Raw genomic sequence first — 22,692 nt, forward strand, 5'->3', positions numbered from 1 at the left:
TTTACCCTCTACCCTCAGGCTAAGTGCCATACAGAGCAGCGTTGTGGGCACTGAGACTCATGCAAGGTTTGGCTGTTCACACCATTAATGTGGCCAGGAGCAAAGTACACCCCGAATATGGGCAACATGCATCCTCTGCCTTGTTCACCTCAAGCAAACAATGGGGATGGACACTCACCTTGGGCTTGGCTCTTGGTTTCAGCTGCTCTAACTTCTTTGCTGCAGCCTCAATTGATGCTGCAGCCCCTAACAGCTCTGTCTCTGCAATGACTGTTGGGTCTTCTGGATCCACCCACTCTGTCCCTGAAATTAATGGAGATGGAGACAATAACTTCTGTGTCACTTTGAGCTGCCACTCAGAGGGAATTGCAATCACACCTCAAGTGTCCAATACAGAATGTACATCACAGAAAGCTGATTTTAGTGCCATAATGGCATGAAATCAGTGGTTTATGTCACAGAGAAAGCTGTAAAGCAGAAGGGAAATAAGTATTTAGCAGGATTATTCTCTCATGAAAGTAACTTATTTAATAATTTCATTATCAAAGAAGCTCCAAAAAGGGATCCTGTCCATACTGGAAACAAAACCAGCTGTTGTTTGTAAACTCAACTTGTTTATCAGAGGTCTTACTCAGATGGTTCCTAACTTGACCAAGCCATAGGGTACATTGAGAAGTCTGACATAATGGTAGGGAGGACAGGCTACAGCCAACACAGTCACCCCCAGCACACTTGGCAGACCTGGCAGTCTGTCTGCTGGCAGTGGTTGGGGATGAACTTAACACTGACTGAAGGAAGCACACTTTGGGCAGTGTGTGTCTAACAGTGATGTAGAAAAGGCCAAAGCAGTTTCTGTATGATATCTGAAGGGCAACTTCTTTTTGCTATTGACTTTTTTGCATTTCTCTTTTCTCAAAGTATTTTTGTAGATCCACAAAATGAATACTTGTTTAGAAGTGGTTTCAGACTTTTGGAAGCCGTCAGTGCATTATTAATTTTGATTTCCTAACACCATTCTCTGAATTACAAGATTCAGAAAGCATCCATATTCTGAATTGAGAGAAACAATGAAACAGCCAGCAGTCGTTCATAACCTCTAAGAGCATGGTCTAAAGACCATTTCTCTGCTCAAATGCTATACAGGATGAAGACATTCTATATTAAACCCTAATACTGGCAGATAAACAGGGAAAAAATAAAAGAAGGCAGCACGTATAAATACCGTCAACCCCAAATTTGTTAAATGTAGCAGTTCCCCTACAAAAAAAAAAGGCATTTTACAAAGGTTAAAACGTTTACATGTTAAATTTATTAGGAGAGAATTTTATTGTGTACCTATAAATGAAAATGAGGAAAGAAAATTGTGAATGGTTAAAAAAACATTCCTACCAAAAAAAAAGCTTCTAAAGTGAATAAAGACATCCTCTATGGGCAGCAAGTGAAAAAAAGAAATGAAGTGTTTTTTTTTTATTTTAATGAATATTAATTAAAATGCAAAAGATTACCAGAAATTAATAAATGTGTCTAAAGATGAGAATAATATAAAGATTTTTAAAAAGCACTTAGGGAATAGAAGTCTGATATTGGCTTGCCTTGTTAGCAAATGGAAACTGAAATTTTGAAATATAAAAGAGAATGCAGGAAAAGCTGAAGAATTCAATAAAGCTATTTGAACAGGGAAATAGCATAATGTAGATCACTGTTCTATGAAAAAGAGTTACTATACTAAGAGATAAGGCGGGAAGGAGGAAAGAAAAAATGTATTTCCATCTATGAAAATTGCTCATAGTTCAGATTAATTTCCAAGGATAATGTACTGATAACATCAGGAAATAACTGAGGAGACCCTGCAGTGTATCTTACACAGAGAATCAGATCATCATCTCTGGAGTAATGAGCACACCACACTGGTAGCCTGGCTTCCCCACTCACCCTTCATTGCTTCTGCTGACTGGATAAGCTCTGTGACAGCACCTGCAACCCGCTTGGAGAAAGAGGCCAGCTGATGCTTTAGCTCTGGAGTTGCTTTTTGAAGAATCTAGAGAAAGAGAATGCACATTAGTAAGAATTCCAGAATGCTGGAAGATTCCAAAAGCACTCTAGTGAAAGATTTATTTTGTATAGCAATTGTCCAAGAGCCCAGTGAGAGAACTGTAACTGTCAGTGAAGCACTAGGAGGAAAACGCTTAAACCACAATGTTGGATACACACCAGGAAAGTGGCACTGCCTTGCACAGCTACAGGAACTGACCACGTTGTTGGAAGTTCTCAATCCTAAACCTAGGACAGAATTATCCAAAAGAGAGGCACATGCAGGAGTATGCAGCATTAACACTCCATTCTCAGGTATTTTAGTCAAGATACTTATGCATCAGGCTCAGTCTTATCACACTCTTGGAGAGAAGGTGATTTTCAGGTACTGAAAGACTGGTTCATCCCAGTTTCTGAGACAGAATTACAGAGTTTTGGAAGTGCCAGAAAAAATCAGCAGTGGTGAACACAATGGAAATGCCAAGACTCTCAAACGGAAGGAAAAGAAAAACATCACTGAACTGAATTTGTATCGAGTATTAAACTGTGCTTCTTCAAATGAAAGACACTAAGACACACAGAGATAAGCTGAATTCTTTCCCTGAACAGGAACATCTGCATATTTAATTGCCATATTGTAAAAAAAATGTTAAGTTCTGAAAATTTATATGTACTCAAAAGCTCCTTTTGAGAGAAGAGTGACAGACATAGATAGAGCTTTAAAAGCAAAACAAATGGTTGAATCAAAGTCATATCCAGGTGTGTGTTTCTTCATGTTTTCAAAAACTTCCCTGCAAGCCTCTCTAGATGCACACTGAAAACAGACTGTATCTTTTTGCCAGAGTGTTGCCATATTGCAGTCAAATGCATAACCCGTTTACTTTGGCAGAATAAACTAAATCATGCTATTTTCCTAACTTTGCCTAGTGAGAACTCTGCCACGCGAGGAATTCTCTCTCTGGAACTGCCATATCAACATGTGTGTCTGGTTTCCTGTCAACAAGTTTCCACAGTAATCACAAGCACAAGAATCCTCAATAGCTGAACAACCTGCAACACTAAAAAAATGTAACAACACAATTATAATCAGAATTTGTACACTGCTAAATTCTTATCATGGCAGAAACTGAGCACTGAGCATCTCAAGGGTTATCTTCCAAATATAAGCAAAAAAGTCAAAAGAACACATAAATGTGGTCAGAACTATAACAAAGAATGACATTTTTTACTCCAGTAACTGTGACACTAGTACTATCTGTGACAGTGTTGACAATGTTGGAATTGTAAAAAAACGGACCAAATTTTAAAACTAGGCTGTGTTGTTTTAAAGCCAGTTTAGAATTGTCAGCAGAGTCTTATCCCTGCAGTCATGGACAACCAATGCTCCAGACCTCCCCTCAGCTCAGCATGGATCAGCACTGACCAGGGTACAGCATATGGATATGCAGGAGGTCAGGTCAGTCTTGAACCTCACTAGTACAACTTAAAAAGAGTTTTACTATGATGTGCATACCATACAGCTGGAATTAGTGTGTTCCTGACCCTACTCCTAGCTAGGTGATTAGTGGAATATTCCTTTGAGAAAACAAAGCAAACTTTTGTGCCACTTGCCCAATGCAACCTCTATACAAGTTACACTGCCTTGAGAAATTTTAGATATTGCATCTGACAACTCTTGCACCTAAGAAGTATAATTTTCAAAGAAATATGGCTGTTGAATACCCCTTGGCCCCCCTGTGTTGAGGCACCCATGCAAGCATCCCTACCCTGACCACTGAGGGGGTAACTGAACTTACTGACAACTGGATCACAGGGTGTCAGATGGACCAACTACAAATTCCTAATCCCACATGATCTGCATTTCTGGAGGTTGTAAAATAAATGAGACTGCAGACCTAGAGGTTCTAAACCACCAGAGTTTTCTAAGGCAGCCAAGGCTGGGGAGGGAGCAGGGGGTGGTATAAGGGGACAGACCTTGCTCATGTCTTTAGGGCACTGAGCATAAAGAGGCTTAAGGTAAGAAAGGCCTGGCCTGGTACTTCAATAAAATGGAACATGCCTTTCTTACCTTAAGACTCTTGACTTAAGCAGAGAGAGAGAGAAATAAAAGGAGCAAAAATTGATTCAAGTTTTTGGTCTATTCTGGCACTTGGTTTGGTACACATACTTCCAGTGTTCTAGGGGTCAAATCTGAAAAATTCCCCACAGTCCTCTAAACTAAAAATGGATTAGACATCTAATGCTAAATCACTGCAATACAGCTCTAAGAATTCCATTAGCAAGTTCCAAGTTTCTCAAACTGTTTTACCTGTTTGTGGCAAGAACAATTGTGACTGTACTTTTACTTTATATATAAATTTCAATGAGTTGATGCAAATAATTACACAGGCTGTGTTCTCAGTAGAGAAACTGATTTGGGTTTGCTAATCTGCAGTTAGTGGCTGCAAACTTCAGTTTCAGGAACTTTAATATGTCAGCTGAGAGCCACCTAAAAGAAATCACTGGTCACCCATGAAGCTGATTGCTGATTTAAGTCTTCTCTGGAAACGTCAATATCTCAAAAATGCTAGTTCAAACACATTTTATTGCTTCTCACCAAAGTAATAGCAACAGAAGAATATTATGGGATAATCATGTGATAATTAGGTGATAATTATGTATGGTCAAGCAAAGCTCACTGACAGCAGGATTCATGAGTTTGGATTTGAGTGCAGAAGTTTTATGCAGGGCTTTGGGGGTGCCATGTCTGATGTGTTGGATAGTTCTCTGTGAGGCAGTGGTGGCTGGGGATTTTGGGATGGCTTGGAGTGGGTGTGGCTGCAAGAGGCAGGTAACAGTTCTTTCATATGGATTATGTAACCTCTTCAGCCTGGGGGACGGGCCTGTGCCTAATAGGTCTAGTGTTTATTGTGGGCTTAAAGGAATATTGAAATGTGTTATTTTAATTTCTTTGTCAGGGACCTTTTTTAGGTTCAGATCCATATTGCTGCCAGATCTGATCCAGACTGCAGCTCCCTTTAAGTAGTCCTTCTGTCTCCCAGTTTGAGCTGAAGTACTGAGTTTCCTTTAGCTTGCTCTAACAACAAAACTTCGTAACCTTGTGACAAACTGATAAAAATGTGTCATTAGCAGTCACTGTAGAAAGAGGGCTGGGAGATTACTTTCCTTGGAAGCAACCCAGGATATGCATGCAGATGACTCCTTACCAGGAGAACATGCTCCAGGAGTTCCAAGTATCCCAGGGTACATTCTGTTCCAAAGCGCAGGGCTCTCTCCCGAACTTCTTCACTCACATCTGGGTGATACGATGCTTGCTGAGGAGGCAAACAACGTTCAGTATCCAAAATGGCTCCCACAAGAGAAGATCAACACAGAGAGATGGGGGAAAGAGTAGGGAGGAGATTTTTATAGTGTGCAAATGACATTTGAGCTTAAGGGCCAGCCATTTCTGCTGTAAGCAAATGGTGCTGGAAAAGCAGCAGAGCTCCAGTTCTGTAAAGGCTCATTAATGGTGTTAGCTTGACAGAGAGATTTACACAGCAGCAGCAGTGCTGGAACCATCTGTTTAAATGCAGAGAGAAACTGCAGCAGAGTCAGGTCTTTGTAAGGATTTCCACCAAGTGTAATGTCTGGCATCTGACATAAGCCCGACTAATTCAACCATTTCATTTTTAATAAAAAGTGAAACCTGCAGCCTCTTCAAGCTTCGTTCTTTCTACAATAAACTTCTAGGGAATTTTTTAATTGAGCAGATGTACCACTTGCTGCCAAGTGAAAAGTTCCCAAAACACACAGCACTTCCTCTCACGGAACATCTTCTTCCACGCCTGCAGCCTCTTACCTCACGTTGGGATGGGGGATTATCTCACGGCTCACTTACTGTTGCAGTAAATTACAACCCACAGCATCCCGAGCCAGGGCCCGCGCTGGTCTCCGGGCTCCCTCCGAAGGGAAGCTCGGGACGAGCAGAGCACAGCGGCAGCCCGCAGGAGCCACCTCCTCTCCTCATCCCTCCAACACCCTGTCTGAGGGGAAGGGACATGGGAGGAACAGGACTGATCTTCCTAATATTCAGCATATTTCAAACGAGCTGCTGAAGCCCAAGAATTTCAGAACAGTTTTGGGGTTTTTTATTTTCAAATAGGGCAAAGGGCCCCCGAGTGTTTCTTATGCATGCATTGTAAAGCATCCTAACACGTCTCTTCTGCACTTAAATATTACTGTAACACAGGGAATTAGAGCAAGCATCTGTAAGAGGAAAGGATAAAGTTCCTTCTGTGTTTTGCATGCACAGCCAAGACTGGTATCAGAGTATTTTAGGGGCATTTTTAAGGTTCAACATAGATTCTATATATGTCACAGCAGCCCAAAGAGGTGACGGAAGTTGTTTTAGGAAATAATTCTCGTAACCCAGAAATATCCAAGCACACATCTACACCAGTGGGGACTTGCAACAGAAATGTCTTCTCCTCCAGCCTTGGGCAGAATTCTGGTCTGCCCAAACATCTCAAACTGAAACGTGTTGTCACAGTACAACCCACAATAAGCATCCTTATTGTCTTTTGAAATAGCATCTGCCTATAAGAACTGAATCAGCTCTGTAAATTCATCTATAGCAGACCAAGCACAGGCATCTATGTAACTGTTAATTCAAACTCCTTATACTACTTGTCTTAGGCAACAGGCAATTAAATAGAACTTACATTCAAATTCCTGACACTGGGGAAGTCAGAGCTATGTTCTGTACAATTCTACCATAGACCATATACGTGCACTTCTGTCTTGGCCCAAAGAACATAAAAATTTGACAATTTATCAGTGCTAATTCTACAGAGTAGCTTAATATCACTATAAAACTCCCCCAGTGTTTGTCAAATATCACAAAACCTAAGTCTCATTGCATCACTCAGCTTTTACAGCATTGTAGGGCTAAGACTGCTGGTTCCTATCCCTAAAATTCGAGGAATGTGCCTTATCATGGAAATGTCACGTCTAGGAATCCATTTGTACAATTAATGGCGTAAGATTTCTAGGACTTTGAGCAAAATTTATAGAAACAAGATTTTTCTAAATCAAGTCTGGTTCAAACTGTGTATTTAAAATCTTTGTTAAATGATACAGCTGTTTTCTCATAGGTTTTAGATAATGCATAAAATTAGTATTCTTGGAGACTTTTCTTCCTGTTTTTCAATAAATGGTCTTGATCTTAAAGAAAGTAGACTAGATCTTAGGCTTTGGCACTGTATCATTATGGGCAAGTAAAATGATTCCCAGCCCTTTTCCTTCTGTAGACTCCTTTCTTTGTGAAAGCAATTCCCTGGGAGATCACAAAGGCTTTTCCAGCATCCCAGACCTCCACTGTTCCATTTGCAGGAAGTTTCATCCTGTCAGCTACTTACAATGCACAAACCAGTCAAAATCATTAAATTAACTGGGAGCAAATGTAAATATAAAAACATAAAAAAAATGAATGTTCACAAATAGGTGTTCAAAAGGATGTACTGGGCTGTGCATGCATGGAAGTGTTTTGTAACATTACTAAAACCAGAGGATTCTGTTCCTGAGAATTTGCTGCCTGCTTGGAAAGACAAATCAAAATCTGAAGCATACAAACTGGTCAAGAATTGTTAGACACTAAAAAACCTGGTACAAAACTAAGTCACTATAAAAAGTTTCATTCAATGGTTTTGCATAAAGGCAGTTCTAAATTAGAACTTACACTTCTGAAAGAGGATCATTTTTAAAACAAACATAACCCTTCTGTTTGGGCAGTATTAGGCAAAAAAAAAAAAAATCAATCTGGGGCTGATGTAAGGAGTTAGGATTTGACCAAATACTGAAAATCAGTGCTCCCACACAGGGAGCACCATTATTTCTCTGTCACCTTCCATACATGGAAAGGCAAAAGTAAATAATTATGATTTACAGGCAAGGGCAGTTTACTACTACAGTCACTACTGAAAATCAAAAGGAATGAAATCTTCATAATCCCATTTTTTAATCATTTATGCCCAGATGTTTTTATCATCAGAACAAAGCCAAATGGCTTAACAATAATTTATGTAGCATACAGTGTAGAAAATAGAACTACACTATTTTTATAGGGCTACAGCTATTTTCATAAAAAAATTGCAATAAAAATTGCACCCATTTTTGGAAAGCACAAAAGAAATTGAGCAATGCAACAGATTTAGTCAGGGGGAAAAGAATTACTAAAGATAGATCAGAGTGATTTCTTTCACCAGTCCTTTCACTGTTCCAGGAATATTGAAATTATATTTGTGACCACAGGAATATTTGCATATTCTACTACTTGCACAGATTGTTTGTCTTCTGACTGGAAACCAGGAAATCTCAGCTCAACTAAAATTCCTCATTTTCAAAGAAAAAACAAACAAACAAATAACAACAAAAACAACAACAAACCCACCAAAAAATAAAGAAAAAAACCCAAAAAAGCAGTGAATATTAGTGCTGGGGTTTTTATGCGCGCATGGCACAAAAAATCCTTTCTGAGAGAGGTTCCCTTAAAATTATCTTACCCATTAATTTTCTCATAAGAAAAGCAGAAAACTGAACAACATATAGAATGTTCTGTGGATTTAGAGGCACACAAACAGGAAAAGATCAATCTTAGGCAAGGAAGGGAATCTTTACCTTACAAGCTGTTAGCATGTCAGCTACTGCTTTGCGGCTCAGGTTTGCTGTAGCGATCACATCCTCCTGCCTGCACGAGTTCCCAGCTGCAACAGCTTTGGCAGTTGCCATGGTGATCCCTTTCGTCATCCGGATTGATTCTTCAGGTGATGATGTCTTTTCTGGAACCTCACTCGACTGAAATACCTAAAAGTGAAAGCAGAAGGAAAGTCTGATAGCAGTCAAAGCAGAACAACCGTGAGAAAGAGACAGCCACGGAAGCAGCCTTTGAAGAGCAGGAAATTAGAAACATATTTGGAGTACTTGAATATCATTCCTGCTTGTCATGGGCCTGCATCTGATAAGCCTGCTCACCTACAGACACCAGAAAGAAACAGTAAGCCGAGGGAAGGAGACAAAAAAGGTTAACCCATTCATTTCATTTGCATTTAAATATGCACATGACAGTTACAGGCAGCTGTTTAGAGCCTTGATGAAAAAATTTACTGTTCCTTTCATTATATTCTTTTCTCATCCTTTTCTCATTAGGCTGGTCTACTCACATGCAGAGATCCTTCCCCTGCTAAGACTGGACCAAGTACTGGAACAAGTAGCAAGTACTTGTTGATAGCACAGAGCGTAAGAGACTGAGAACATCACCACTAAAATATTCAAATGTGGCTTAAAAAAAGCAGAGGTGGAGCCTTGTCCCTTAGGCTATATTTAGCCTCCCTTAGAAACCTAAAGATATAATTTTGCAGGGTGTATCATGTGAAAATTGTTCAAATTACCTGACAATCCAAGAATTCTGGAATACAGGAACTGTGGGAAGGTATAGGTAAGAAGAGCTGCACAACGTTAACTTTGATCACATATTTTTCTTTTCCTGAGATTTGGTCTGTATTTGATTGACATTCTTTTAATGTACAGCCTATATTTGCTTGCCATTCTTTCACTGTGCAGGGGCAATTTGGAGTGTGCAATTAATCAGGAGGTTTCTTGACCACACGCATTGCAACCTAAGCAGGCCAGGGGTTTCAGAATGCAAATGTCTGGACAAAACTGAGCCTGGTCTATCCTGTGCTCCTGGCTAATCAGTTTTGTCACTTCCCCTCTCCAGAAACAAAAGCGCTGTCAAAAAATGAATTCTAGTTATACAAGTGAAGACATCCCTCAGTGTTGCTCAGTCAGCCCCTGCAATTCCAGATCAAGTCTGACACTTTTTCTTGAGTACCTGTGTGCCACCCTCTGCTCTCCCCATGAATGAGATGGCAGCACCACAATCAGAGGTCCATCCCTTAGCAATGCTGACAAAAGAAAGAGGAACATTTCAAACAGATACCAACCAAACTGGGAAAGACAGGATAATGCACCATCCTCCAATGACAGATCTGAACAGGTTTCAGCTTAGAGTTACAGGATAGGATGTAACAGCCAGGCCTTCATGAGGACACATGACAGTAACTTGTGAGATATTGTACAGAACATGCCTGATCACCAGATCAGGAGGTTTTATAACTGCCATGTGAATTCCCCATGACTATAAACAAATATTTAAAAGAAAATATTTTAAAATAAATTTCTTCATTACAACAGCTTTGCCTGCACAGTGAAAACTGTGTGTTTGGTGGAGAGCATTTGACAACACAAAATGGTGCCACAGTGCAGTTATGGTCTAAGAATTGCTAATCCACAGCCTATACAACAAAGCATTTCCTGCTGAAGACTGTGTCTACAGGATTTTTTCTACAAAAATGGACTCTAAGTAAAGGAGGAAAAAAACAGGCTTCTTCACAAACATGCAGGTATTAATCTATGTCACTTCACTACTATGCTAGTAAAAAAACCCCCCAAACTATACTTTCATGTCTTAAAGAGGAAGGAGAACAATTGTCATGGTACAGCATCTAATTTAGGAGAGAATTCCACACTTGTGGTAGTGCATAGTGCAGCTTTACTGAAAGATGCAATTTGAAACCCAGCCAGCCTGTTAAGCAGATAGGTACCTGAGTGAAAATCCCAGCTCATCTATTAGACCCTAAGTGCTGATGTATCACTGGAGAAATGAGTGACTGAAATTGTAACCAATCACCTATGGCTGCCTCAAAAAATTTAAGGACCCTATTTAAGGGTGCTCACAAACAATAAAGTAGCTTTAGTCTTGTTACAGTGAACCATGAGTGTCTTTGTCTGCACACAGGCAGCCCAACTGATGAAACAAAAGTAACAACTGCAACAACTGTAACACACACTATCATTAATTCCTGCTCACACAGAATATCAACAGCAGGCCATCTCAGGTAGGATCATTTCTTAATAAGGGAAAAATAGAAACAAGTTTAAACTGCAGACATAATATGAGAGTGATGCTGAAGAGACACTACCAAAGCCAGGATTAAAAAAAAAAAAAAGTGAACAGCATCAGATCAGAAAATAATATTGTACTGAAAAGAAAAAGGAAGAAGTTGCTCCCAGCTTTGTATAAGGACATACTTGCAAAACCCACTACAGCTATTTAGTTCTGTACCGTGAGCTCCTGTTTGATGTACTCAATTGTGGCCTCAAGGGCTCTTGTCCCTCGAGTAGCTTCATCTTCTACTGCTTTAACAGTCTTCAAGAGGGATGTGACATTTGTTACCATGACCTGAAGAAGAGAGAAGTGAAGACAATAACATGTGAATCCTTCCTCCTGTTTTCAGAGATGACAGGGTATGAAGCAAGGCAAATTAAGGTGGGAAGCATTGTTGCTTCTAATAGGACCTAAGAGACTTCATGAATTCTTGTTACAGGACTAAATACCAACTCTTGTGTTGTCCATGATACCATGATAATTAAACAAATAAAGGAGTTTACAGTTAATCAGAAATTGCTGAAGTCAAACTTCCACATGTTCATCAAATGTGATTGCACAGACACTTTCAAATAAAACTTAAGAATAAGGTTTTACCTTGGCAGCACCTTTCAGCTGGTACATGGATGGATCATCTGCTGGTTTGCTGGCAGCTCCTTTGGTAGCACTAATGAGATCAGAAAGGGCCTTTGCAACATCCTTGATAGCATTGATCAGAACAACCTATGGAATGAGAAATAGCTATAAGGCTCAGGCAATAAAGGGTGTCTGTGTAAGGGTGTGATTTTTAGAACACAGCTAAAAAAAAAAAAAAAAACCTATGTTTTTTTCAAACATCTGCAATATGCTTGCCTGCCTCTATTTCACTGAAATCCAAACAAACAACTCAAGAAATATTAGGGATAATCCACATGGAAAAGTTGTAGAGTTAAATGAAAAACAAGACAGATATAACTGGAAAATGGCAAGAGTTGGTCAGCCTACACAAATAATACAGAGCACAGTCCAGACATAAGCTGGATAAGCAGCTTTAAAGACCTGCAAGCTCTTCAGAACAAAAATGGGATGAACCAGAGTTCCAAACACAAGTTAGTACTAAAGAGCCAGATACTTTGCCAGAAGCATCCCAGCTGGAACACAGCAGTGAAATAAAAGCAGAAGGGTTACACAAAGGCCTGACTAGTTCCACTCAATGCTTGAGCCTCTTGACTGTGTTCTGAACAAGTGATATCTGAGTACACACAGAAAAATCCCAGAGGAGACAAACCATATTGTGTTGCTTAAAAGCCTAAGTCACACAAAGTTCTATCAAATGAAAACTGTTCTCTGTAAGAGTATCAGAAAATGTTAAAACATCTCACCTGTGTTTCAGGATCATCAGATCCCAAGCTAGCTGCTCCCAGTTTTACTACCTCAGCAAGCTGAGTGATGGTGTTAGCTGATGACTGAGCTGCTTGGGCCAGTTTGTCCTGACTTGAGGCAGCACCAGAAACCAACAATTTCGTGTCTTCAACTAAAGCTTTTGCTGTTTTCAGGATATTTTCCCTGTAGCAAAAGAAGAGGAAGGAGGGAAAGAGTGGAAAGAAGAAAAGAGAAAAAATGTGTTTTCCAGTGTTATGGTGACTAACAGCTACATGAAAGAGCTGATCCAAATCATCATACCAGTGTCCATTCGTAACATAACAAGGGTCATGGGCGTAAATAAAAAACAAAAACAACTACTAATAAACAGCAGCAGAGCATTTGGGGCAAATGCAGGGCAGTGTAATAAAATGAGCCCATTTTGAAAAGAAATAGATTGGGCAATAGCATCAGAGAGCATGTTATTTGAATACTAAAAGAAAATCTGGCCACACTGTGAGAAAAGTACCAGCTGTTGAATGTCAGTATTAATCAGCATATTGTAAGAAAAACTGAAGTAATCATGGGCATGGAAGGTAGAAGGAAGAATGGCAACATGAACAGAGAGTGTGTCCTGGTCAGGGATCCCCAATCCCCTCCCACCCACATCTGTGTTTTGATGTGTCAGGACAACAAATCCAAAGCAACATCTAGGTAAAAGAAGAAATCATTTTGAATATGCACTTCACAAATAAGTCAAATCCCAGGTTTCCTATTCCTCCTCTCACTCCCCTGCCTCATTCAATTTAATTCATGGGAATCCAAAAAGGTAAAAATTTATTTCCATGTCCCAGTCTCTTCTGCCAGTTCCACTGCTCCCCTAGACATCCACTCTTCCATCTTCTTCAGCAGTACTGACCTATGATCTGCAAATGAATCATTGTTCTCAGCATTAAGGGTTCCAGCAGTAGCAAACATAATAGTGGTATCCAGATCTGCAATTATCCCAGACACAGCACTGGCTGCAGTAATACAGGCTTGTGTGCCTTTGTTCCCTGCCTGGAGGGCAGATAAAACCAAGGAGACCTAGAAACAACAAAAAGCAACAAGGTCATCGAAAGAAAGAAAGTTGGTCCTGTGACTCATTACTACTCTCTTTAGCAGCCTTAACTTTACTTACAAGGTGCTGTTTAGCCCTGCCTAAATTTGGAATTGTCTCTACTGTCATGAAACTGGTACAGCTGAGAGCACATTAACACAGGCTGAAGCAATGGCATTTGGTGAAATCTGAAAGCCACTGGCACCAATTCTTAATGTTCGTGTCCAGCAAAAGGAGAGAGATGCCATCAAAAATGTTCAACAAAAACTACCCTGGCCATTTATTTGAAGGACATGTTTCCAAGGAACAAGAAGCCCCCCAGAGTTTGAAGATGCAGCTCTAGGCAGTTGCTTTGGACCTGCCCTAAAGGGGAGGACATTGCTACATAAAACCATGGGTCACTGACCACCCTCACAGTAACTGTGGCCAGGGAGTGCCTCATGAGGCACAAGAGCCATCTCACATCTTAGAATATTGTTTTGGACCAATCTCCCTCTGATAGGAGGTTGAAGTTTTATTGCAAGGCCAGAGGAAGGACAAATCATGGGCTAATCCAGCACATGAACACTGAAAGCTTGAAAGAAAAGACAGACCTCTGGATAAAGTTTCCTGAATCCAGTTTGACAGGTTGACTCACAGTGGAAGCTTGGTAGACAAACACCATGGGGTAACAAGGAAAGCTGTCTTACCTTTTCTGTGACAGCACGAGCACATTCTATCAATTCCTTTTTGGTGTAGCTGTCTGTAGGGCAAATCTGGAGAGCTCCAGCTTTTTGCACAAGAAAGATACACCCATGGCCAAGTTCCTGCACCCGAGTCCTGATCTGGAACCCAATCTAGGTGGTAAGGAAGGCACAGGGGAAAAAAAGAAGAAAACAAATAAATAAATGTCATGCTGGTACACTGTGTCAACAGAAATGGAAACACCGGCTCTCTGGTGAATACCTATATTCCACCCACCACTATTTCCTCTGCAAAATCCAAAAAAAGATGTAATTCCATCTGCACATGAAGGACAGCCCTATAAAAAGCTCTCTGATGAAGCAGGGCAGGAATGACCCAGAGCCCAGGACAGAGAAGGGGTAAGGCAGGTACCTAAGTCAAACAGACATAATTCAAGCACGCACAACTTCACATTTAAACAATTCTACTTCATCATCCAGAACTGCCCTGCAGCGTGAGCTGTACTCAAGGTATGTGCAGCAGGTAAAAAGCACGTGATACTGTACATTGCTGACACTGGGTCAAAAAGTACATAAGTATGTGATTCTCTTTGCTTGGTTTTGAACCTCACACAGTCTTTACTCTCCACTATCAATCACACCCATGTGGAGCACTGAAATGGGGATAATCCTGCTATTACCACTTCTGATTTATTAATAATCCTACATACATCCCAAGATGCATGGTCCCTGTTTTGAAACTTGATAGTTGTAGTCCCTGCATGTATGCTGTCATTCCAGTGGGATTTAGGATTAATACACGAGTAGGAATCACAGCCATTAGTATTACAAACAGAATTATTTTAACCTCAGGCACAATGTAACATGCAGAAATGGTAATTCAATTTAACAATATCAAGCCAAGTGCAAGTCATTGCTTTTCACGTAGCTACTGAACACAAAACTTTTAAGTAAGTGTATCAGCATGATGTGTAAGCACAAAGTCAAAAACTCTTTAAAATGACTTTTATGTAGATAATCTGATACATCTGGTGAAAGTGAGATACCCTCTTATCCCATCTTGACAAAGTTTGTCTATGCTTCAGTAAGGAGAGAGGGGTGAAAGAGCTGTGCAGCTGTGCTCAGAGAAGATGCAGCAACTCCCACAACAGGTTAATGCAACTGAGGTGAACAGCCCGTTCTCACTCAGCACAAGGCAAGTAAGATGCTTCTCCCACATTACATTCCAACTCTGAGCTATGCAGGATGTCCTTCAGCCAAAGGTACTTGTGCTCTGACTGCTCGCATGAATCCCATTCTCAGGATAGGAAGTTATACTTAAAATCACTTAGAGGTAAGATTAAAAAAGGCATATACATATTTGTAACTTGTCAAAACATGCAAGACTGAAGGAAAGCCGCATGGTAACAAGTTAAGAGTTTTAAGAGTTTTCTTTGTATTTGCCAAGTGAAAACCCCGAGTAATTTAGGAGGTTCTGCTGTGGTCTATGGAATTATCCACTTTTATCCTGAGCTGTTTCTTTCTAAAGCCAGACAGAGGTTTTGACAAAGGGTTTCTGTTCTTTGTTTGGTCAAGTCTTAGAACAAGGCTTGTCACCTTTACTGTGTTCTTCACAGTAAAAGAAGACCCTTGTTAACAGCACCATGTACAGAGAATAAAGAGGCCTAAAAACTGCAGACCTCCTCGGGTTCTGCCGTAGCTGCAGCCATTCGGCCCTGCAGAGCCAAATGCCCATAGTCATTGGTCATTTGCGATGCAAGTCCTCCCAGCTCCTCCGGGTTAGTAACCGACTTAGTCATCTGAAAAAAGAACACAGGCAAGAGAGAGAGAAAACGGACAGGGCATGAGAATAACTTGTTAATACACCCCAGATTAGAAGCACACTCATCTGTTTGTCCACACTGATAAAATGGGGTAATCCGTCTGCCATGGAAAGGACGCGTCCTCCAGCAAAAATTCCAGAGGAAACTCAAGCAAACATGCTTTATTAGAGTCATGGCAACTGGGCAGTTGCTGCACAAAAGGAAGAATCAAAGGGCAGCAGTTAGAGCCAATACTCCACTCTTTGACACACAGGGGCCATTGTCCAGGTACAGTGATTCAGACTTGGATGGAAAACGGGGTTTGTGTGCCAGCCACCTTGTCAAAGGTGAGCTAATCCCCATCAGCCTCAGCTGAGATGTGGAAGCATGGAAATGAAAAAAAAAACCTGAGGACCAATGCAAAACACATCTCAGAGGAGGAAAAGGATGGAGAAGAAATAGGCAGGATGACACAGAATGTCTTAGCAGAATATCAGTATAACTGAATCCCTCCTTAGAAAATTCCTACCTTTTAACATAGATAGTTCTTCTGTCCCAAGTTAATTTAAGTAAAAGCAATGGAGGTCCATCCCTGGGACAAAACTAGTTTTAGACAAATTTCTGTTGTCATAGATAGCAGAATCATGGACCTCTCTTGACTGCAAAAGCAATTGACTTTGTAAAAAATCCTGTCTGTAGCACTCATGAACAGTCACCTCAGCTCTCTCAACAACAAATTAGAAACCACAGTACTGTTCCAAAGGAAAATACATTATGCACTACTGTGAAACACAAGTCAAGAAAAATCTCAATTCAACAGGTGTCACTTTTTTTTTTTTAAACCCAGGTGAGTCACAGAAATGAAAGGACAGTGTGCGATGTTGATCTGCATTCGTTCATTCATTAAGCATTATAGGGCTCTGAAAACACTGATGTTATTTCACTGGCTACATGAAACAATAAGTGTGAAAGAATATCCTTAAGTCATTGATAAACAAAAGGTGGCATTTCTGCCCAGTTAAATGGGCTGATGAGAAAGCATGTGTTTTTCCTTTTATTTCTGCTTGAAAATGAGCCAAATAAAGAGCTTTTGTGCAGAAGAATCACAATACAATCCAGCACTCCTCCTGTAGAGGACACCTCTATGATCACACCACTAAGATGCAAGAAGTTAAATTGACAAAATCATCACTCCTTTTTCTCCAGTATCCCAAAACAGATAAGGTTATTGAAAACTTGATGATCAAGAGTGTCTCAACACTGCGCAAATAATTCCATGCTCCTTATGTACACAGAGCTTGGACCCTGTTAAGGTAATTTCTTACCATTTCCTGTGCTGTAACAGCAATGGCTTTAGAATATTTCACCACAGTGGTCTGATAATCAACAAAAGTTCCTTTTGGATCTGGAGGTGTACCTTCATCCAGCTGTAAGACAGAGGAAAAAACACAGCACTGAACGGTCACAAAGTATTTTACAGGTAGCAGTAAAATATTCAATTCTATGATCTCTTTTCTCTCTAGATATGCAAGTGAAAACAGTGCACCAGGATGCACAGAGAAGCTTAGCAAATACTTGAGTCCAGGCCATGTGCATGGGAGATGCAGAGAATGTACAGTGCAAAGTTTTTGAGCATGAGGTTTGCTTGCCATGCAAGGTCAAACAATCTGCTCTTCTCAGCTAATAAAGGAAGTGTGCAACAATTACAAACCAAAATGTTCATGCCAGAAGATAATGTAAGATCTCTCTATGCGCTAAAGTCTTCAATCTCTAAGTAAGGATAGGAAGAGCCAAATATTTAGATTGAACTCATACACTTGGCGACTATACATCTTCAGCAGAATGCATTACAAAGCATAGCAGAGTGTTTCAGGTTTTGACATCATCATCTCTGAAAGTAACTTGCTTCAAGGTTGGCCTGCTGTTCATTGAAGAGACTAACGTGAAAGATAAGGGGGAAAAAAAACAAATGACCTTTCTTAGGTCATCTTCATGACCTAAGATGATAGTTAAAGGCCAGAATATTACTGAACAAACTATTTTGTAGGAAATCCACTAACACATCCCATGTAAGTTGTAAACGTGAGCACCATGGCCCACATCAGTTTTATTTTATAATACTCAAAATCAAATCATCTTCAGTTTCCTGTGACAACATTTCATGACTGACCACTGAAGCAGTACCAGTTTGTCCAAAGCTCTGCAGTGGGTATCAGCTTTCAAGGACTAAGTGAGAAAAGGGTCAATTTCTATGCTCACCTTGGTCATTGCCTCTGCAATCAAGTCTACCATACCTCCAACCATGCCAACTTCACTTGCAGCTTCATTTAAAGTGACCATGATATCATCCACAGCCTCCTTCATCAGCTGTGCAGCCTCAGTGATGGCATCATGAGTATGAGATGCCTGGAGAACACAGAATGAGAAAAACAAGATAGTCAGAGGATGTTCTCTTTGCAAAACAATGTGTGAATCAGAAGCGTAAGAAATTAAAACAGTAAAGGCACTGAAAATAACACTTCTGGGCAAAGATGACAAGTAAAACACTTCAGCAAAGTGTGCAGAACAAAACTTGTTAACTCCCACAAGGAGCCATGGCACATGACGCTTTCAGGCTCAGGTGCCACAGTCTTTTTAAATGTCCTCTAAAGATGGCAGCTCTCTGTAAGGTGCAAATCACCCCTGAGTTATGAACAGTTTTGTGCTGCTGCTCTTTCCTATCAAGGGTCCCCATGCATTGGGCCATGCACCAGACAAGCCCTAGTTTTTTAACCATTTGCTTTCTCTATGAGAGCCTAGATAGCTGCTGTCATACCCTGACTTTGTGTCCCCTGAGATGATGCTGTGAGAAGACTGGAATCCTGTCTTGGAGAAATTTTTGCACTCTCAGGAGACATGAGGAGAGCTTTCACTGGCACTTTGACTGCAAACATGTCCCTTGACTGTACAGCAGGTATGTGCTGGGTTTTCTGCCATACTTGCCTTCCTCTCTCACCATTAATGCCACATAACCACCTTACCTTGGGGTTTCCTCCCCCTTCTTTGGCAGCATACAGTATCTGTAAGGCAGATTCTGCTAGAGTTTTGCTCTGGTCCAACACAGTCATCTGTTGCTGATGATTCAGTGTCTTGGATGCCACACCAACTGCAGCTAAAACAAGGGGTTCGAAGTAACTTGCCAGCTGTGTTACCTAAGAAAGCCAGAACAACCCCAGAAAGCCATTAACCACACCTCTCAGGTGAAACAGAGAGAACACATTCCCTCTTTACCACTGGGATGTAGGTTAGCTCAAGGAGCACAATGCTTCTGCACTGTACAGCGTTGGGTTTGGATCATGTGCCCAGGGATTGTGTCTCCTCTCACTGTCCAACTCCTTTGCAAAGCCAGGGGTCTTCTCCAGAAGCATATGGTCCCTTGAGGTTACATGTAACTGTTCAAGACTGACACACATGCTATTCAAGAGCATCCCTGAAAAGCAGATCCTCTGGGCAAGGGAGGAACCTCTCAATATTTGCTGCCTCTACAGTTTTTACTCTCAAGAATATACAGGATGAGAACTTGCTATGTGAGAAACTCCTGAATCTTGCATTAATCATGGTAAATATATTCTTGGAACATGCATTCTAATGCTTGTTTTTTTTTTTTGGACAGACATTTTATAAAAATGAGTTTGACTCTACTTACACTCCATATATCAGAGGAAGACATTTACCCAAAGCCCTTATCCAAAAACCTCAATAAGAATATCTTTCCTCTGGCCCAAAATGTAAAAATATTTATTTGGTCTTGGTTCTGAGAACACGAAAATTCCATATTTTTTCTCCATACAAATATGTTCTTCTGCTCTCCCATAGGAAGAGAAGCTGCTATGAAATTGGGGTCTTCCCTAACATTCAGCTTCCAAGACTTCAAATGCCTTTGACATGTCAGGAGAGTACCTTGTGCCCCAGCTGAGCTGCCTCTCCACGAGCCGCGGTGGCTATGGGATCAATGAGGTGGCCAATTTCCTGTACAACTGATGTCAGCTGCTCCTGTAGAGCCTAAGAGAAAGAGAAATTGTCAGTTGATATCACAGCTGTTGTCTTACCCAGTTATGCCACACCTGACAATCACCCTCAGACACCTAACATCCAAGCCAACATCCTCAAAGCTGTTCAAGTGACCTGCTATGGCACAATGCAGAAATCCACACGATGAGTTTTCCTCACATACTGGCTCATCTCTTCTCCCTTACCCTCTTTCAACAACAGCAATCCTGACATGGGCCTGCTCCTCTTAGGTTTATATGACAAATCTGGGGAGAGAGTGTTGACAATAGCAAACTCAGGGCTAGGTGTCCTTTCTCACTGCAAGGGGATCAAGGCTTCCCTGACACCTCCCAAGCTATTTTTGCCCTAACAAAGATTGAGTATCACTGCACCAATCAGAAAACTGTCAGGAACACCAATTTAAGTGTGAAGAAACATTTTTCAAAGCAGAAAATACAGTGCAAGAACAAAAAACTCTGCCACAGATTTTGAAGCTAGTGGGAGAAATCCACTGGCAAAGGAAAAATTTCACATCTCTGAAGGACAGAGATGAGGAGTGACCTCCTGAATACAACCTGCAGGACAGAAGTAAACATATTAAAAGCATATTAATGGCCTGGTCAAGACATAAATGCTGGCTTTTAATTCAGAGGCCCCTGAGATCCTGGCAGCCATCAGGATTAAGGTCACTCTAATGATAGGCAAGAGAAAAAAAATATTATTATTGTCCTTTGTTACATTCCCTTACTGCTTTATAAATAACTGCCATTTTTTGTAACATTTACTTCAGTCCAACATGGTGAACAAGATAACTTCATCATTTCAATTAAAATGAATTATGACATATTTCCTGCAATGACTTCCTTTGCACAGTTTCATTTGGTCTGACATGTTTCTAGTATGCATTGTTACAGCCCAATGAAACCACTCCAATAAACATGGAATTTCAAAAAGCAACAGTATGAAAAGACTTAAATACCAAGATGAGAATCTCAACATGAAATTGAGACAACGTGAATTGAGACATGGAAGATGGCAGCAGAAAGAAACTTTCTTAAAGTGAACATACCAATATCAACTTCAAATTTCACTTAAAGGACAAACTGGGCAATAAGAAAAAAGAACATTGACATGTATGTCACTACACTTCTAGTAGTAAACTAGCTTCAGAAACAAATATATTATGAATCTTCAGAAACTAATCCTGGCTACCCACATGGCAAGGCACCACAAAAAGTCTGTCAGTCTGTTGTATCAGCATAGGAAGTTAGAGTAATATGTGGGTGGCAGTAAAAAAATAACTACTTTCACCCTACTACTCCCTGCTGATTCTGGGATCTTTGAGGAAGTGATACACTTGTATCTGACTTTGCCTAGAAAGATCCCAGCAAGGACACTTCTGCCCTCACTGGCAGTGGATTGAGCTGTGACTGAGCAGCAGGGTGTCCAGCACTCCTCTGGCTGTGCCTGTGCTCTCTGCCTCACCTCCACGGAGATGTCATCCCTGGTGGCCAGGCTCTGGCTGACAGCGGCGAGCGAGGCCTGCTCAATGTCCCTGATGCATCTGTTGATCCCATCGATGGAGAAATCACATTCTCGCTGCCCTGGGGCCTTGTCCCTGCAAGACAGAGACCCTAACCTGAGCGTGGTGGCAAGGAGCAGGGTTTTTCCTGAATCCACACAGGCCCACTTAAAAAAATTTACAATAAGAAAAGCTATTTCCCACGTATTGCATGTTGGTACATGACCTACATGGAGGTAGTATTAGCTAGTGTTAATTTTCTACAGTATTCTTTATTACATTTGCCTTAGAGTGAATTGGGGGTGGAACCAGAGAAGGAGAACAGAACACAAACACAGAACAGCCCTCCTGTGCTGCAGGGTGCTGCAGTCATCAATTATGATTAAATACCCAGTGTAACTGGGCAGATACTGTGCATCACAGAGTAATTTCCATCAGTGAGAAATAACACAGTGCAAATGGCCATATGGCATTTTTCTTTATGAACAGTTGCTCAGTTATTACAAAAGACATACCTGATAGAGGTAATAAGACTCTTGATAGAATCTGAGACTGTATGGGAATGCCCTGCTAGTACAGACCATGTAGGAGGGTCTTTGGGATTGATAGCCAGAGAACGAGCAGTTTTGATCAATGAAGATGAGCTCTCCAACATTGTCTTAGCAGAAACCAGAATTGGCTCCTGTGCTCGTGATCCCTGTGGTCAGGAAGGTATAAGAGCAGAAATTAAATTAAATTAAAATAATTTTAAACATTTAAATTATTGTTCGAGTTCATCCACACTTTCTGCTCCTAAAAGTCTATTTAATTAACAGCATTAAAATGGAATTATAATTTCCTCCATTGTACTACTATATTCACAGATAGTCAACACAGAAATAGAACAAAAATAATCTGTCCAACAGCTTTCTCTGAAACACACTTAAGAAACATATCTGAAGTTAAGAAATGCATTTTCCAGCTGAGATACAAGAGAAACAATGACACTTGTCTAGTTGCAGACTACAGAAATATAATTGAAAATACACTTTGTTACAAAAACTGTTGTCATCAACAGATGTGCACTTTCCCCAGACAGACTACTAACTCCAAGTGATGACTCCTGACGGGGTTATCATCTGTGTATCTATTTTATTGCAAATAATCTGACAAACCCAGGTACCACACACCTGGAGGACACATTTAGATTTCAGTTACAG

General features: G+C 40.6%; 1 protein-coding gene across 1 annotated transcript in view; it reads right to left on the bottom strand.

The window, feature by feature from the left end:
* Positions 1-22,692, bottom strand: part of TLN2 (talin 2) — an 87,093-nt gene that overhangs the window by 12,762 nt on the left and 51,639 nt on the right. Inside the window, exons 36-51 of the mRNA XM_062501771.1 lie at positions 22,009-22,190; positions 21,457-21,589; positions 19,882-19,983; positions 18,963-19,133; positions 18,202-18,348; positions 17,268-17,369; positions 15,820-15,939; positions 14,147-14,293; positions 13,278-13,444; positions 12,379-12,562; positions 11,615-11,740; positions 11,195-11,311; positions 8,689-8,874; positions 5,238-5,345; positions 1,933-2,038; positions 179-303 (exon numbers count right to left, since the gene is read on the bottom strand). Coding sequence (XP_062357755.1) covers positions 179-303; positions 1,933-2,038; positions 5,238-5,345; positions 8,689-8,874; positions 11,195-11,311; positions 11,615-11,740; positions 12,379-12,562; positions 13,278-13,444; positions 14,147-14,293; positions 15,820-15,939; positions 17,268-17,369; positions 18,202-18,348; positions 18,963-19,133; positions 19,882-19,983; positions 21,457-21,589; positions 22,009-22,190 — 2,223 coding nt within the window. The remainder of the gene's footprint in view (positions 1-178; positions 304-1,932; positions 2,039-5,237; positions 5,346-8,688; positions 8,875-11,194; positions 11,312-11,614; positions 11,741-12,378; positions 12,563-13,277; positions 13,445-14,146; positions 14,294-15,819; positions 15,940-17,267; positions 17,370-18,201; positions 18,349-18,962; positions 19,134-19,881; positions 19,984-21,456; positions 21,590-22,008; positions 22,191-22,692) is intronic.

Source organism: Cinclus cinclus, chromosome 13 (assembly GCF_963662255.1).
Source record: "Cinclus cinclus chromosome 13, bCinCin1.1, whole genome shotgun sequence".
Classification (NCBI taxonomy): Eukaryota; Metazoa; Chordata; class Aves; order Passeriformes; family Cinclidae; genus Cinclus; species Cinclus cinclus.